General features: G+C 40.4%; 1 protein-coding gene across 3 annotated transcripts in view; it reads right to left on the bottom strand.

The window, feature by feature from the left end:
• The window catches only part of LOC129253358 (homeobox protein prospero), a 33,737-nt gene extending 24,596 nt beyond the window's left edge, over positions 1 to 9,141 (bottom strand). Inside the window, exons 1-3 of one of the 3 annotated variants that reach the window (XM_054891705.1) lie at positions 5,890 to 8,821; positions 4,299 to 5,301; positions 3,242 to 3,427 (exon numbers count right to left, since the gene is read on the bottom strand). In XM_054891705.1, the coding sequence (XP_054747680.1) occupies positions 3,242 to 3,427; positions 4,299 to 5,301; positions 5,890 to 8,770 (4,070 nt within the window). In that variant the 5' untranslated portion in view covers positions 8,771 to 8,821. Of the gene's footprint in view, positions 1 to 3,241; positions 3,428 to 4,298 lie in introns of all 3 variants that reach the window. The other 2 variants (XM_054891706.1, XM_054891704.1) reach the window with 2 other exon arrangements.
• Between the last annotated feature and the right edge of the window lie 7,432 nt (positions 9,142 to 16,573).

The following is a 16,573-nucleotide window of genomic DNA, read 5'->3' as shown; positions in this document are numbered from 1 at the left end:
CGGAAATTCAGTGTTACCATAAGAAAGTGGGCGTAGTTTTTTTTTTCGATCTCAATAATATCCAAGTCCGAATTTTTCTGCGTAAGAAGTTTTATAGCCCATTGCATTTTAGCATAACAAAGGGCAAATTTCAAGCGGCTATAAAATACCGTCGATTGTTGAAAATTTTTTCGCTGAGGGAACATGCTGAGAGGAGGCTCCATTTTATTTATAAGGAAGAAAAAGTCTAAAAATTAAAAAAAAATCAGCGGATAGGTTGTTTGCTGGGTAGATCTATGGCGCCGAAAAAATGTGTGGGAAAGTACATTTTTGCCAGGGATTTTAACACCGTAGGTATTTTAATGTCATAGGCTTCGAAGAATTCGTTGCATTCCTAGCCTTTCGAACTTGAAAAGATTCATTAACATTGCATTTATGAACCTGAACAAATTTTAATGAATTTTCCAAACAAAAAGAAAAAGTAACTCGACTTTACGATTTTTAACCATTTAACTGCATTTTCAGCCAAATGTAAAGCTACAACTCCATACCGAGCATTCCAGTAGAGTGGAGTTGTAGACTAAGAGCTCCAAAAACATGGGTCCATAAATTAAACAGCATTTCATGTGCTTTAGAAAAAATCGCAGATGCAAAGAGGGTACAAGTTCTGAGAAAAATATTTTTTTTTACTTTTTTTAAAGAAAAATTAAGACTCATTTTCGTGTACTTTTGAATCAAATACCAGAGTAAAGAAGGGTAAAAATTATGAGAAAAATATTTTTTTCCACCATACTTTTCTTAAAGAATTTTTTTTTTTCTAAAATAAATTAAACCAATTCTGTGTAAAAAAACCCCTGAAGATTTTTTATTAGAATAGCCCGTTAAAAAGTTATTGAGATACCACTGTGCAGTACGGCAACCTCAGTGTTTATTCATCATGGAACCATTTAGACGCTCTTATGAAGCGTAGGATAGGTTTTATCCCAACACCGGATAGTTCCGCAAGATAGTCAAATGAGTATTTTCCTAACAACCTTTCCCTACTCCTAGCTAAGGCTGGAGAATTACAGAGGAAGAGTTCTACTGTTTCATTCTTTTCCTCGTCGCCAGAACTTCAGCAGTATTTATGAGAAAATTCTCCCAGCCTAGAAGTTATTAGTGCCTACCTAATAGTCAATGTCCAGTGACACAAGCCACAACCTTCGAGATGTTCTCTCTTCAGAGATTGAGCAATTCTCCTGACTTTTTCTTATGTATTTGCGGCCGAATTAGCCTGGTTGTAGCGCAAGAATTTTTTTCCTCGCCATGTTGTTAGCTTTTGAAGTATCGACACCATAAACACCATTCACAATTCCAGCGGCCTGTCTTACATTTTCGCATTTATAAAAGAAAAACTGTAAAATATACCGAATTTTCTCTTTGTTGGCTTTAATTGTTAATGCCTTAGCACCCTGCTGTAACTCACAACTGAGTGGAACAAACGAAAAACAACAAACGAATTTTTTAATGTGAAATGTCACCTTCACAACGAGCTTAAAATTTAAATTGTTTGATCGGTACTTTACGAGATATCGAAGCCATCTATCAAAAAAAAATATTAAAAAACTAATTTTTTTCCACCCAAACTACTTATTTTTGTATAATTCTAATAATTTGTGGTTGGCTTTTTTTTAGAGAAGGGCTCATATATCTATATGTTTTTTCCATGCATCTGTGGTCGTGCTTGCTGCAGCAAAAAATCTTAGCACTATTGTTTTGTATGAATTTAAAAAGGAGAAGCGAATATAAATAAGAAATTTTTAAATTATGCCAACGGTTTAGTAATTAAAACGCTTTTTTTAATACATAAAAAATAAAGCTATTTTTTAAAATAATTCAATTTTCATCTTAAGTGGTTAGAGGTAGTCAGAATTTTCAAAAAATTGAATTTTTTTTTGCATTTTATTAAATTATTAATATCTTGAAAATATTGTGTGGAAAATATTGTGTGAAAATTTGAAGTGAATCCGACAAATACTTTTCGAGTTATTCAAGTATTAACAAAGGGCGCTCCGGAGCGTTCGACAGCAAGTAGCTGGATGCTGTACGTATGAAAGTGGCAGATAAGCGCCTCGAGACAACGGAGAATGATACGTAGGCAACATCAAATCGATATTTTGGAAGCTGCTATGACGGCTGAAGAACTATTATATGGTCCAAGAATAGAAGACACAGTGTAAGTAATTAAATAATTCGTATAACTCTACATAAATCTACGCCGTCGATGACACGTCCCGCAGTGGAAGGTCTTCTGAATTCGACGAAAAACGTCTAAAATCACTTTTGAAGGTGAACGGTCGCCAAACCAGTCGTGAATTGGTGGACAAAATGAAGTGCGGTCATAAAACGATTCTCAATCACCTTCATTCAATTGGATTTATCGAAAAATTGGGAGCCTAGGAGCCTGGATGCCTCACGAGCTCAACGAAAAAAAACAAAGAAAGTCCCCTTCAAATGGCTTCCCAGCATCTCGCCCTAAATCAAAGAAAGGAGTGGGGGGCTCCAGGAGATATGGCAAAGCCGAGAGCCGCAAAACTTTAAATGGGTTTTTCTCAAAACTACGTTTTTTGAACTGGTGTTTACTGTAATTTAAAAACCGCTTGGTAAGTTTCAATAAAATATAAATGGCAAATTTCTGAAAAACATAAAAAACTCGTGCGTGATTGAAGGATTTTGTTTTTTCAAAAATTTCGAATTTTTTTTAAACAATTAACTGTCGGTTTTTTTCTCGAAAATCTGAAAAATATATCCTGAGGACGCCATATTGTTAATTTTGAAAAACAAAAGCTTCGATCAGGCACAATATTATCTATTAATAAAACTAATTTCTCTTGCCCGATTGGTTTTAGATGAAGCTTCAAGGACTTGTGATGATCACCGCAAGGGACTTCTAGAGAATAAGGCTCCACATAAACAGCGATAATTTTTACAATTATTAATTTTTTTCTTTTGAAATTTTGCTAAAGTCAAGTCGAAACTTGATTTATTAATGCTATGCTTTTATTTTTGTAAAATAACGCAATTGTCTAGCAAAACAGAATAATTTAAAATCATCATTTTTTCGGGCCTCTGACTACCCCTTACCCCTTAAGTCGACTCTGCCTAGTACGGTACACGACCACCGTTATACTCCATATGTATGTGTTTAAACAGTAAATATTTATTTTAGTTTTTATTCTTATGGCCTATATTTTATTTTTAACTTTTTAAGCGCTTGACTTACCTGAAATTCGAGAACCATTTCACCAATTGTGCTGTATTGTTCTTGTTGAACTTGATGTCCGGGAAGTACATCTTCAGTACCGCAGAACTCGGGTACCGCACCCAGAAGAACATTAGTTTGGCTTTGCGCAGGTGCATTGGTGTTAGTGTTGATGAGTGCAGTGGAGTCAAGGAGTCGCTATTTTTGCTAAATTAACATGTGAAAACATTCACAATTAATTTGTGTGGAATGAGCAGGGGGAAGAGAAAAAGATGATATTTAATACACAGAATATTTTGAGTGGCCAAAATGAAATACTTGAGGTCGAAGCTACAAGAACTCATTGCGCTTAGGATATTTTAGTCTGTTTGTATTTTTGTGAATTTAAGTTGTACGAGAATGTTGTGAAATTCAATTTGAATAGCTACAATTTGACATAACTGTAATTTGTCTACTGGCCAGCACTTGAGTCATAAGTGTGCATTGATTTTCGCTTTGCTTTTATTTGCACTCATTCTTCCGATGCTTTACTTTTGCACCTTCGTTGCGGGGCCCGGTGAAAATTGTGTTTGTGCTGAAGGTGGGTTCATTTGCTTGGTGGGGGGGGTGTGGGTTCGTAAGACGGCGTGGCGTGTGAGATACAGCGTACCTACGTTAAGTTTCGCCAAGACTTAAGAATAATTGGGGTTGTTGCAATCAGGTTGCTTTAGACTTTGGTTTTGATTACACCTTTCGCTTTAAGTGAATTCATTTTATTGTGCTGCAACGTTGCATTGTTGTATTGTTGCATGTAGGTATAGTCACTTGATTGGTTTCGTTTTGTTGAGTTGATTTACCATTTCTTGGGTATTAAGCGGTAATTAGTGACGAAGCTTAAGAAAAATTAACGACTGGCGCAGCGACTAAACAGACTAAGTAGAAAAGCAGAAAATCGAATCTCGCATCGAGTTGGTATACTCGCATATATTTACCAGGGTATTAAATAGCCGGGAATCTACTTATTTACATACTTTTTTTTGTCTAGAATCTCTTAAATTATTGGAATTGCAATTTTAAGCAAAGTGAATTGTGTACTTACATCATTTGCTGCTTCAGGAATGATATCGTTGGCTGCATTCCATCGAACTGCATATCCGCAGAGTTGCAATCCGAATTGCGGTCCTGTGCGTCCATGGCTGCACGCAGGTGCGCGCTGTAGTCGGGCGAGCCGCCGTGATGGGCGGCGGCTAATAGGGCAGGATGCAGCATTGATGGCGGATGTGGAAGTGGCGGTGATTCGCGCGAGTCCATTAGGCCGCCGAGGCCGGGTGGGCTTGACGACATCTTCATATGATGCATTTGGGCAGCGGTTGGCGTGCTGTGTGCACCACCGTGTGGACCATGAGGGGGTGGCGGTGGTGGTGCATGCGGCGGGTGTGGATTGAAGAATGGACTGTAGGGTGAGAAGACTTGCGACTCATGCAACGAAGGATTGGGTATGGCCACAGAGGTGGGCAACGACACGGGCAACATGGGTGGTGGTGGTGGCGGCGGATGATAGGTCGGCGCTTGAGCACGAGGCGAGGGACTTTGTACGGGCGTCGTATTCACGTTGCCGATATTGCCGGGCGTGTTCACATTGACTGGTGTTGTACTGGTGCTGTTGTTGCCTACGTTAGATTGGTTCGGATTAGGCTGCGACTGTTGCTGGTTAGGCTGTACGCCCATGGCGCCGAACTTGCCAGCGCCATCTAGCATGGTGTTTGCAGTCACAGGATTTGGAGGTACAGCACCATCCTGCGCCAGTATGCGGCTGACGGTGCGCGGTGTGATGCGTGTGTCGGTCACCTTATGGCGCTTCTTCTTCGGTGTCACCACCAAGCTAAGGGCTTCGTTCTGTTCTAGCTGTTGCTGTTGTTGTTGTTGCTGCTGCTGCTGTTGTTGCTGTTGCTGTTGTTGCTGCTGTTGGGCTTCACGTGACTCCGGCATGCAGAAGGGGTTCATCTGGTTGGGCGCGCCGGCGGCCATGGAGTTGTAGAGTGCAGCAGCAGCCACCGGATTCATCCCTTGCGGTGTTTTTGGTGCCTGAAATATTGCTGCCGCTGTGGGCGAAGGACGAATATGAGGAGGTGGTATATTAATTGTGCTTAAACTATTGTTAGTATTGTTTGTATTTGGATTCGAGTTCATGTTTAGACTCGGATTCATTGAGTTCTGGCCAGAACTATCTTTCGCGATCTGCTGATTGTGATTTTGCTGATTAGCAGCGGCCGCAGACATTGCAGCTGCAGCTGCTGCATGATGCATTTGCAGACCCATTGCCGCAGCTGCTGCCGCTGCTGGCGACGGAAACGACAACTGATTGCCATTAAGACGCGGAGCGGCGATGAGACTTTGGCAATTTTGCGCATTCAATGCCGACATTTGGGCCATTTGTTGTGCGTGCTGTGTATTTGTCTGACCACTTGAGTTCGCCAAAGCATTTGCTTGGCTATTGGTAAGCGTGAGTTGAGGCACATTGACACCGCCAACAGATACAGCGGGGCCTGGGCCGACATGCATTTGGGAACCGTTACCTACAGTGGACTGCAAGTGACCCAGGTGCTTATTAGAGACATTAGCGTTATGGCCGTTATTCAATTGGTTAGTTGAGGAAGCATTATTAACTAGAAGAAGAGAACCATTATTACCTGATTGAACCGCTGCGGCGTTGACGGCAGTGTTTCCGCTTACAATGGATTGACCCGCTGTTGAATTCGCATTGTTTGTGTTACTGTTAACGACGACATTTGATTGCGAACGATCGGCGACTTTCGTACGCGGTGACTTGCGGTCCAGTATCTGGGACGCCATGAGCAAATCTTTGTTTAGTTGTTCGGCGGCTGCTGCCACCGAATCCGACTGTTTGCTGAAAAGGCGGCGCTGGTGCACGAATCGAGTCACGATTGTGTCAACCAATGCGGAGAGGGAAGTGGTAATTTCCGACTTCAGCACATCAGCAAGTCCTTCCAGATCGGAACCAGACATTCGCATAATCGAATTCGAACTGGATCGCAGCATATTGAATTTTTCTGACAATTCTGATTTAAGCGAAGAGTGATTAGCGTGGCGCTGATGAAGTCGGTTGTGATGCAGCTGTGGGCGCGTTGGCTGGCTGAGGGAGACAGTAGACGTAGTTTGCTCCATATGCTGTTGTTGCTGCTGATGCATTTGCTGCAATTGTTGCTGCCGTTGAAGTTGTTGTGCGGCGTGTTGCTGGGCTTGCTGCTGTTGTTGTTGCTGTTTCTCCTCTTTGCGGCGCTGTTGCTGCTCCTGTTCAAAGCGTCGCTGCTGTTCCTGCTCCTGTTGTTGTTTTTGTTGCTGTTGCTGCAGTTGATGTTGCTGTTGTTGCTGCTGCTGCTGCCGTTCCTGCTGTTCAGCAGCCTCCTTGGCCATACGAGCTTCTTGCTCAAAAAAGAACTGTTGACCCAAGTACATGGCGGCAGCATTACTTATGGCGGGGTGAGATAAGTGGGCAGCACTTGTATCGCCTTGCAGCTGTGGCATGTGTTGCAACAGCGGTAATGGGCCATTAAATGATTGTTGCATATGCGGATGGGACACAAGTGATCCCGACGACATCATTTTGCTCATCATTTGCGATAACACATTCGGAGCACTGTCCAGGGCCATTGAATTTTGTGAGGTTAGCTGTTTTTGGGATTTCATTGGGAGAGTTGGCGAAGTAGAGCTTGGCCGTTCGACATCCTGTTGCATTTTGTCATTCAAACCTGATTCTCCGGTTAGGGATGGTGATGGAGAGAGGTCAACACCGTTGGCGTCATGTTCCATGCTATCACTGGCAGTATCGTCAATGTCCTGGCATTCCGACTCTTGCTCCATTCTTGAGCACAATTGCACATATTTTTGCTGCATTTCAGCCAGCTGCTCTTGCATTGAGCGCAACTGCGACTTGAGTGCGTTCTTCTCCACTCGCTTCTGTTGGATCTGTGGTGACTCCGTGTCATTGGACGCTTCCTCGTCCAACATCATACTTTGTAAGTTCAATCCGAAATTCAAGCCAGCAGCCGCAGCTACGTATCGTTCCATTGCGTGCTGTTGTGGTTGATATAATTTCCTCTTCTTACAGCCATTCACTTGTAAGTGCGACTGATGTGACGATGGACTGGAACGCATTGTGGTGACAATATTCTCAACACGAGCTCTCTTCATATCCATACCTGGCTTCTTGGACATGGTGGCAGCAACATCCTTTTCAAGTTCCTCTTCCAACTCATCCTTGCTGTTCTCTAAGAGCATCATTTCGGACTGGCTAGGAGATGCCAAGGACTCTAAATCGGAGCGAGAATTCATTCCAATCAATTCTACGTCCTCCAGGATTTCGTCTGCTTCCTTCTTGGTTACACCTACCGGTAATCCTGAGTGCTGTTGCTCGTCTGGATCGTCCATATTCTGTTGATCCATGTTATCATCTTCAGAGTGTTGATCTTCGTCCTGCTGCGAATCGGCTATTTCAGAATCAGACGATTTGCCATGCTCCGTTGTTGCGGAGTCGGAATTGTTTGGCATCTGATTAGGTTCGCATTTGATCTTTATATCAGACATAGTGTCCTCCAGTAGATTTATTACATTGCTCGATTCCTTGTCAGCGACATTGTTATTGTTGGCAGCAGACAAATTGTTATTGTTATGCTTGAGCGTATTGTGGTTATCTGAAAGTTGTTGTTGTTGTTGCTGCTGCTGATTCATCACCGAGCGCAGCTCCTGATCGAGTTGCATCAGCTCCTTCTTACCTTGCAATATGTTTCTCAACATATGGTGAGCCAATTCATTCTGCTGTTGCTGCTGCTGCTGCTGCCGCTGAATGTTGGGTGAGGTCCTCTCAGAAGCGGTCACAGCAGCTATCGCGGACGTTGAGCTTGTTGAGGGTGCACGCGGCGGGGAATTCAAATCACCGGCACGCGAATTAACTTCTTCCAAAGACCGATCACTACAATTGCTTACGCGTCGATTCTTAGGCGATTGAGAGGCAGACGGGGTATTAGATGATTGCTGGTTATCAGCGGTGGAATTGCCGTTATTTAGAGCAGATGTGGCAGACACACTGGCGTTACTTAAACTATTCAAACTATTTATTGTATTATTATTGAGCAACTTGTTTGTGGCATTGAGGCCTAAACTATTCACCAGCCCTGCTGCGCTAAGCAATTCAGCGCTAGAGGCAGATTCCATTGCCGCGGCTAACATGGCATTGTCTAGATTAGCGGGCAACCCGCTGGTAGCATCCTGTGCTTGCTTCATCTGACGACCGAATAATTCATTCAACATTTTTGCTGAGCCGAAACCGTTTGCCGTGAAGAGACTACCGAGAGCCGCTGTAAAGTTGCCGGACAGCAGTGACGCTGTTGGCGATGAGGAAGCGGATCCAGAGGCGTTTGAACTGTTATGTGGAATGTTGTTAACGTTAACACCGTTAATATTGTTATTGGCCGACGAAGTGTTCTGATTCAATAAGGCTCCGTATAGAGCTCCTCCAGCAGCACCCGCAACAGCCGCAGCAGCACTACTCATGAAGGCAGTCGCTGTTGACGGCACAAGCGGAGATGACGTCGTTGGCGAATGCGATAATGGCAACGGCGTAGGACTTGTATTTTCTTGGAATCCAGTGACGCTGGATAACTGCGGCGAACTAAATGATGGTACCGACGCCAATAGTTTCGTTTCTAAGTTTGCCACACTACTATCATCCACGTTATTTATACTGGCACAATTATTATTACTACTCAAATTATTTGAATTACTGTTCTTATTCACAAGAAGTTCACTCGATGTTAAGGACGCGTTCTTTTTGCTCGATTTCGACGACGATAATGTTGATTTTGAACGCGTTGACAAGCTAGCGGTGCATGTTATTATCTTGTTGACGGCACCACACGGACTACTTTCGCTGACTCGCTCACTAACATGCACGACTTGTTGTTTGCCACCACTGCTACCAATGGCACCGCCGTGACTGCAACTACGACTACGACTACGATTACGGTTACGAATGCGATTCTGCCTCTGATTATTAGTTGTGACTTCTCTGCTGCTTGCGACGCCTTCGAGTACGACAACAACGTCGCTATCGTCGTCGTCGTCGTCGTCGTCGTCGTTGTCGCCACCGTTGCCGACGCGCTCAATTTCGTGTGCTTCTTCGAGAGTCGGACCAATGCTGTTATTGCTGCTGATGTTGTTGCTCTTATTACTACCACCGTTTGCGATACTGTTGTTGTTGTTATTTTGGTTGAGGTTCCTCTTTCCACTCTTAACCGACTGAATCGGTGCTGTTGGTGGTGGCAGTGTTGGCACTTCTTGCTTCACCACAGTATCGGTTTCCAATTCCAACAACGGCGGCGTAGATGAGGATGTTGTCAGCGCTGGCAATGCTACTGTCGCCGTCTTTAGTAGTAATTTATCATCGCTGTACAATCCGAAGCACTCTGTATCCTCCTCTGATGACATCATAAGATGCCAACAGCCTCGGCGAAGTAATTATTTTCTCTCAACGCTTGCCGCCGTCGCGAGTTGACTGCTCTCGCCTTAACTTTTATTTACTCTCTTTACCTTGTCCTACCACTTAACCAACTTAATCTCCGACTCTGCTGTATTTCTCTGTTAGCGCTCCTATTCTCACTCAGCTGCTTTTGTCGCTACTGCAGCCTTTGGACTGCGTACAATGGTCACACAATCAGCATTCACAGACACAAACAAACGTAAAACGACGACGACGCTGGCAGTGTTGTGTGTATGCGTGTATGTTCGTACGTGGATCGTCTATTGGCTCACCAAGTTTTTGCCTTTTCTTTCACACAGAAATTTCTCTTGTTTGTTTTTGTTGTAGAATTTACTTTATTACTTATGTGAGCTGTTAATAGACAATCACCAACACCAATAAACAGTTCACACACACTCACATATATATGCCCAGTCCTACAACGGCCTCTATGACAGCTTGGGAATTGCTCGCTCTAAGTTTTTGTTTTAGCAGTTTTAGCATGTATTGGGCGGCTTAGGTTTTAGTTCTTTGCAGTTGCCCTTCTACTTGGAATCGTCGATATTCGTTGTTCGATGCTGTTATAGCAATTGTATTGTTATTGCTGTTGTTGCTTAAATGTGTTTTAGTTGGATTGGCTCAGGCTCAGTCAAATACTCACACATAGATATCAGCAGAGTCGAGATTTGGATATTCTTGCAACAGTTACGCTTACGCTTTACGTGTACGCTGGTGTTGTTTTTGTTGATATTCGTTCCTTGTATTGGTATTGTTCTTTTTTGAGTTCTCCCAATTCACCGCCGTTTTGAGCGAGTATTTATTTAAATGCTGTTGTTTCTTTTATTTAGCGCTCTATAGTTTGCATACAGATTCTGTTAGTCGATCTGCGACACATCTTAATTATGTAGAATGTATGGGCGGTTTATTTATTTTTCTAGGGTGCCTCTACTGGTGTCTCGTTTTGGCACACACAATTTCTTGGTAATTCGTCAATTCAAATATGCTTATCAATGATTTCGATATTGTTTCTTGCAAAAATGTCGTGCTGATTTCTTGTGCTCGCCTGCCTGATTATTTTCTCTGTTTATGTTTGTGTTATATTTTGGCTCGTTTCGTGGTCGGTCAATTTCCACTTGATAAGTCTCCCTGGATTTGTTTGTTATATTTGCTGCTATACCTTAACTTTGTTTTTCCTTTTCTTCAAAGGCCGCTAGGGTCTCAAGGTTCAATCTCGCCAAAATCCAGAATTTTGTTCTCAACTTTGACGCTGTTCTCAATAACGATGGACTCGTTGTTGTTTTTTTTTTTTTTGCTTCTTTACGTCTTCTCCGTCTTCTACGTTTTTTTCTGTTTCTAATAATGAATTTCGTTTTGATTTTTCTTTCCACCACCACACACATGCGAATGTCTTTAGCATTTAATTTTTATAACATTTTTGCATGAGGCATTGTTTAATTATTTCAGTTTAGTAATCTAATCTTTATGATTTCAGTTTATTTTCGACTTCCTTGAATTTGAATTAAAAAATCGCATCAAATATTCTCGTAGTATTAAATAATTTTCATTGCTGAATAATTTTTTATTGGCCGTTTAAATTTAGAATCCTCTATCCTCACGAGCATTCAAAAGTCTCTCTGCAAATAAAACAAATTTCGGAAGAATATTCGTTTAAAAAGGAGTGCTTGATAAAGGACCAAACAGAGTAAATCGCTTGTAGGAGACAATGTCATAGCGCGTATGTATGTATGTTTGATATATATTTTTCCTAACATCTTGAGTGTGCAAATAAATCTTGAAGTGGTTAACCTACCTAAAAATTCACAAGCACTTACATATGTAATTAAAATTACTTTATGCAAATATAGGCAAAATTATTTTCATGAACTCAATCGTAGCATCTGCGTCTATATGTACATTTGTATGCATATGAAGGTGATGCTACAAAGTGGCGCAAAATTAATCACCCTATCGGAAGATATATACTTTTCACAAAGGCGTCGTACGTCAATCATATTTGGTACTAATTCAGCGCGTAAATGTGAAAATAAAAATTTCCATCACTGAAAATAATTTCTTTTAATTTAATAAAAAAAATCATTCAAAAACAAAATTTTATGATTAATGCAGAAATGCGCGCGGTTACTTGCCATTCTTTGAGGGGAGCATTCTATTATTATTACTATCATTATTCTATCCTTTCACGTCTCATAGCGGGCATTGATCTCGAGACCAACGGAATAGTAGTCTCACATAAATTTACTACGCTCCGAAAGGCGGTTAACGCTGGTTTATAGCCTAGACAGACGTTGGCGTTAATCGGGATGAACGAATTAATTCGGAAGTATCTCAGGAATTAAGTGCAACTAATGCGGATTGACAACTAGACTTAATTCTCATAATTTAAGCGGATTAGGGAAGTTTTCGATGGCATCTTTGCCGAAAAATGACAGTTCAAAAAATAATGAAACTTTTAACGAGAAGAACAAGAAAGACTGAAAAGAATCATTGCAGCATTAAAATTCTGGCACAATATGAGAAGCTCAACAGGAGTAAGAATTTAATGGAATTTTCGTTTATTTTCAAGTTTAAGAATCCCTTTTTCCAACTTCAGATGGCAAGCAGAAAGAGATGTTCAACCTGGCTGGAGAGGAACGAGGAGGCGCTCATAACCAAATTGGTAGAACGCGCAAATGATTTGCGGAGGGCAAAAAGAAATGCCCATTTGCAATGACATTACAGGCGAAATGGCAGTCAAGTTCAGCGAATGGAGATCCATATAAAAATAAAAAAATTGACGAAGACTAATAGACTAATAGATTCAAAATTTTATTCATTGTTTTGATATTTCGGAGCAGATTGAGAAAAACCAATAATTCTTTTTTTGTATCGCGGCAACTAATGCCTGTATTTGTTGCTTGCGGTCCATCTTTTACTGAAAAAACTATTCAGTAAACAAATCTGCTGTTCCCTAATCCGCGTAAACACCGTCTGTTACATTACAATTTTGATCAGAATTAACTACTTCGGTAATGCGGATCAAGGCCGAGGTGTGTCTAGGCTATTACTTTGTTTGCACTAAGAAACGGCTTGTTTGGAAACAATTTCCTGTACTTGGCTAATAAGTAAATGGGATTTTAAGTGGCGTCTAGATGTAAGCAGTAAATAATTCCTAGACGGAACCGTTTTTATGTCATCTTTGATAGCTGTGAACAAAAACCTGACCTGGCAGCAAGTTTTTTTTTTATTGAAACGTTAATTTGTATAAATTTCATGGTATTACGCCTAGCTTAAGTTAAGAAGTATTATTATTCTATCCTTAACATTGAAATTTAAAAAAAATTATAAATATTTTACAAGCAATTATACAGTGTTGGCGACTAAATATCGTGGCTTAGTTCTTCGAAGTCTTCTTGTGCAGGCTGTTTTGCCAAGCTCTGTGGCCTCCGGGTTTGTGTGCTCTTTCAGCCTGGTTTCATGCTTATTTGAACGGAGTGGACATATTTTGCTTTGGCTCTATGCTCTGCAACGGAGCTCGGGGAACTATGATGATGATAAAGATCTTTTACATTTGCCGAGAGGACAGATTTACAATTTTATACGATAGAAAAACGCGTTAAAATTATTGAAATTTATTAGGAAAATGGGCCAGCTTTAAGAAGAACATGTCGAAAAATTCGTAATTTTTTTGGTGGAAATAATCGCCCGAATGAGTAGACAATTCAAAGGTCGGTGAAAAAGCTGGTTCTCTCAAGAAACTGGTTCTGTCGAGGATAAAAGAAAATATTGTTGCTATAGTGGAAAATGTTGCTGAACCACCTTCAACCTTCAACATCGATATCTCGACGTTCACCGCACTTAGGCATTCATAAACCGACTGTTTGACGGAGTTTACCTATAGAAGTGCTCATGGTGGACATTTAAATGATTAAATGATGTAATTTTTCACACAAAAATAGTGCGATTATTCGCTTTGTCAAACGCATAATAAGGATTACCCAATATGAACCAATCACAACCCATCAAAATGCAGGGATAGACCCAATTTCAAACGTTAGTTTCATTAAACCGAATTCTGTGCTTTTAAAACCATAAAAAACTTGAACATATTTTCATAAAAGTTAGAGTCCAGAATAATTCGCATGAAAAAAAGCATATCAAAATTGTTAGAATTAACTCACATACAAAATAAGTAAGAAATGTAATGCCATAGGTTCGATTAGATTACCGGTCTGTATGATCAACTCACTTAGATCTTACAGATCCGTTGTGATACCACTGTGCGATACGGGAACCTCATTTATTTTTCTTCGTGGAACCATTTTTGTAGCTCTTATGAAGCGCAAGATTGGATCCATCCCCATGACAGACAATTCCGTAGAAAATTGAAAAATTAATTTTCCTAGAAACCTTTTCCTCATCCTCATCCTCATCTCTACAACTTCAACAATATTCAGTCATGCTTCTGTAGATGTCGGATAATGCTTAGAAAAAAAAGTGAAATAAAAAAATAAACACATAAAAGCATACAACTTGGGAATTAAAAATACAGGAAATACAAAATTTTTAAATAAGATAAATTAAATTAAACTAAAGGGTGGTTAAATTTCAAGGGCCAATGTTCAATGTAAACCACCCCTAAACGCCTAGTGTATTTTTGCATTTTATTTGATATTTTGCAATTTCAGACTAACTCAATTTTAACCATGGAAAGATACACAATCGGGCAACGCGTTAAAGTTATTCAGGCTCATTATGAAAACGGGTGTTCAAATCAAAATGCATATCGCGCACTTCATCTTCAGTGATGAGGCACATTTTCACCTCAGTGGATTCGTCAATAAGCAGAATTGCCGCTTTTGGGCGAATGATAATCCAAGAGTGATTGCCGAAAAACCAATGCACCCACAAAGAGTGACTGTTTGATGCGGTTTATGGGCCGGCGGCATCATTGGGCCGTATTTTTTCCAAAATGAGGCCGGTCAGGCAGTTACTGTGAATAGTGTTCGCTATCGTGAGATGATAACGAACTTTTTATGGCCCGAATCGGAAGATATGGATGTGGACAATATGTGGTTTCAACAGGACGCCAACAGGCACTTGTCACACAGCTAACGAAACAATGGCTCTTTTGCGCGAAAAATTTGATGGCTGAATAATCTCATGTCGCGGCGATGTCAATTGGCCCCCAAGATCATGTGACTTGACACCGTTGTACTTCTTTCTTTGAGGTTATTTGAAAGAAAAGGTGTACGTGGATAAGCCAGCAACAATTCAAGAGGTAAAGTATGAGATAATTCGACCCATTAACGACATAGAACCTCAATTATGCCTCAGCGTCATCGAAAATTTTGACCATCGGATGGAGGTGTGCTGCCGAGCCCGCGGAGGCCATTTGGCCGATATTTTGTTTTATACGTAATTGAGCCATACCAATATTATCATAATAAAGAGAAATGACAATAATTTCCTAAAAAAATTGTATTTTATTCAAAATCAATACCGGCCCTTGAAACTTAACCAGCCTTTATAATCGAAATAAAATTCCCAGATATCAGTGCTGAAATGCTACATGCAACACTAATTCGTTTGTTTATATTTTTTGACAAAATAATCCCTTAAAAGAGAGCCGCACTGAGTTTTCAGTTGCAACTCATTTAAGACGCATTCATTAAAGGTAATGGCATTAGACCAACAACAAAACCGTTTCATACATTAGAATGTCAAAGAAATTAGAAAAGAAAAGGACGAACTGCTTTGAACTGCCGTCATTCATTTGAAGTTAGAAGCATACGACGATAGCGTGAATGGAACAGCTTTTCGTTATTTCATTTCGTGCTGGCATCCGAATGTATACGGCGAAAACAAAAAACAAATCAGCCGGTCCACTGCCATCACCTTTAATGGATTCGCTTTGTTTTGAACGCACGATGTGTAGAATACCAAGGTGGCGCTCCACTTGTACCCCTATTCCGCTCTCAGTGGATTTGACAAAATCGCTGCGCGTGTGACGTCACAATTGTGTAATTTATTCGTGTAAACAACATCTGTGTAATTTCTTCTTCATCTTGCATTCTTGTTCGCGTATTCAAATTACTCTCACGCAAGAGCACCAATGTGACGTCACGGTTCGCTGATGGGCGCAAACTTTCATACTATCATTCTTGCCTTAACAATATTGGGTTCTCAAAGAATTCGACATAAACAACTGTTGAGCGGGCGTCGCACACTGGGGATTTTTGTACAGAGATGCGGAAAAAAGTATACATCCCAAAAATATTTACATTTTTACGTGAACATGTTTAAAAACTATTTTTTAAAAAAATTTAAAAAAACAATATTTTTTAAAATTCATAAATTTAATTTTTTTTTTTTTTTATTAATATAAGCCAGCAAATATTTACGCACAGGGTACATGTAAGTTCATAATTCTGAATTACCCTCAAAATGTCAAAACAAAATTAAAAGTGTTTCGTTATCATTATGCACACACTAGAAAGCGTTTAGTTATTATCATTGCCAAAAAATAATCAGTGGCGCCTGGTGGCACCTGCAATTGATTAAAACTGAAAGAGACACTATTAAGGAACACGTTGATACTAGTTTCTGACCGTAGGTAAATGTAGCTCAACTTGCAGATCCAAGAATATGAAGGAATATGATTTTTTTTTTTCGTAAAATTAATTATAAATAGATAATCAAATGCTTCACAGCCTTTGTTCTTCCGGCTAAAATATATAAAAATATCGTACCCTAAATGAAAAATAAAAAATTGGAAGTTGGCTCAAGCAAAAGGAAAAAAACCACCTTGGGCTTTGAAGTTTTTTCTTAGTCAGTTCAAT

This window comes from Anastrepha obliqua, chromosome 1 (genome assembly GCF_027943255.1).
Source record: "Anastrepha obliqua isolate idAnaObli1 chromosome 1, idAnaObli1_1.0, whole genome shotgun sequence".
Classification (NCBI taxonomy): domain Eukaryota; kingdom Metazoa; phylum Arthropoda; class Insecta; order Diptera; family Tephritidae; genus Anastrepha; species Anastrepha obliqua.
The sequence above is the reverse complement of the archived record's forward strand: the minus strand, read 5'-3'. Positions and strand labels throughout refer to the sequence as shown.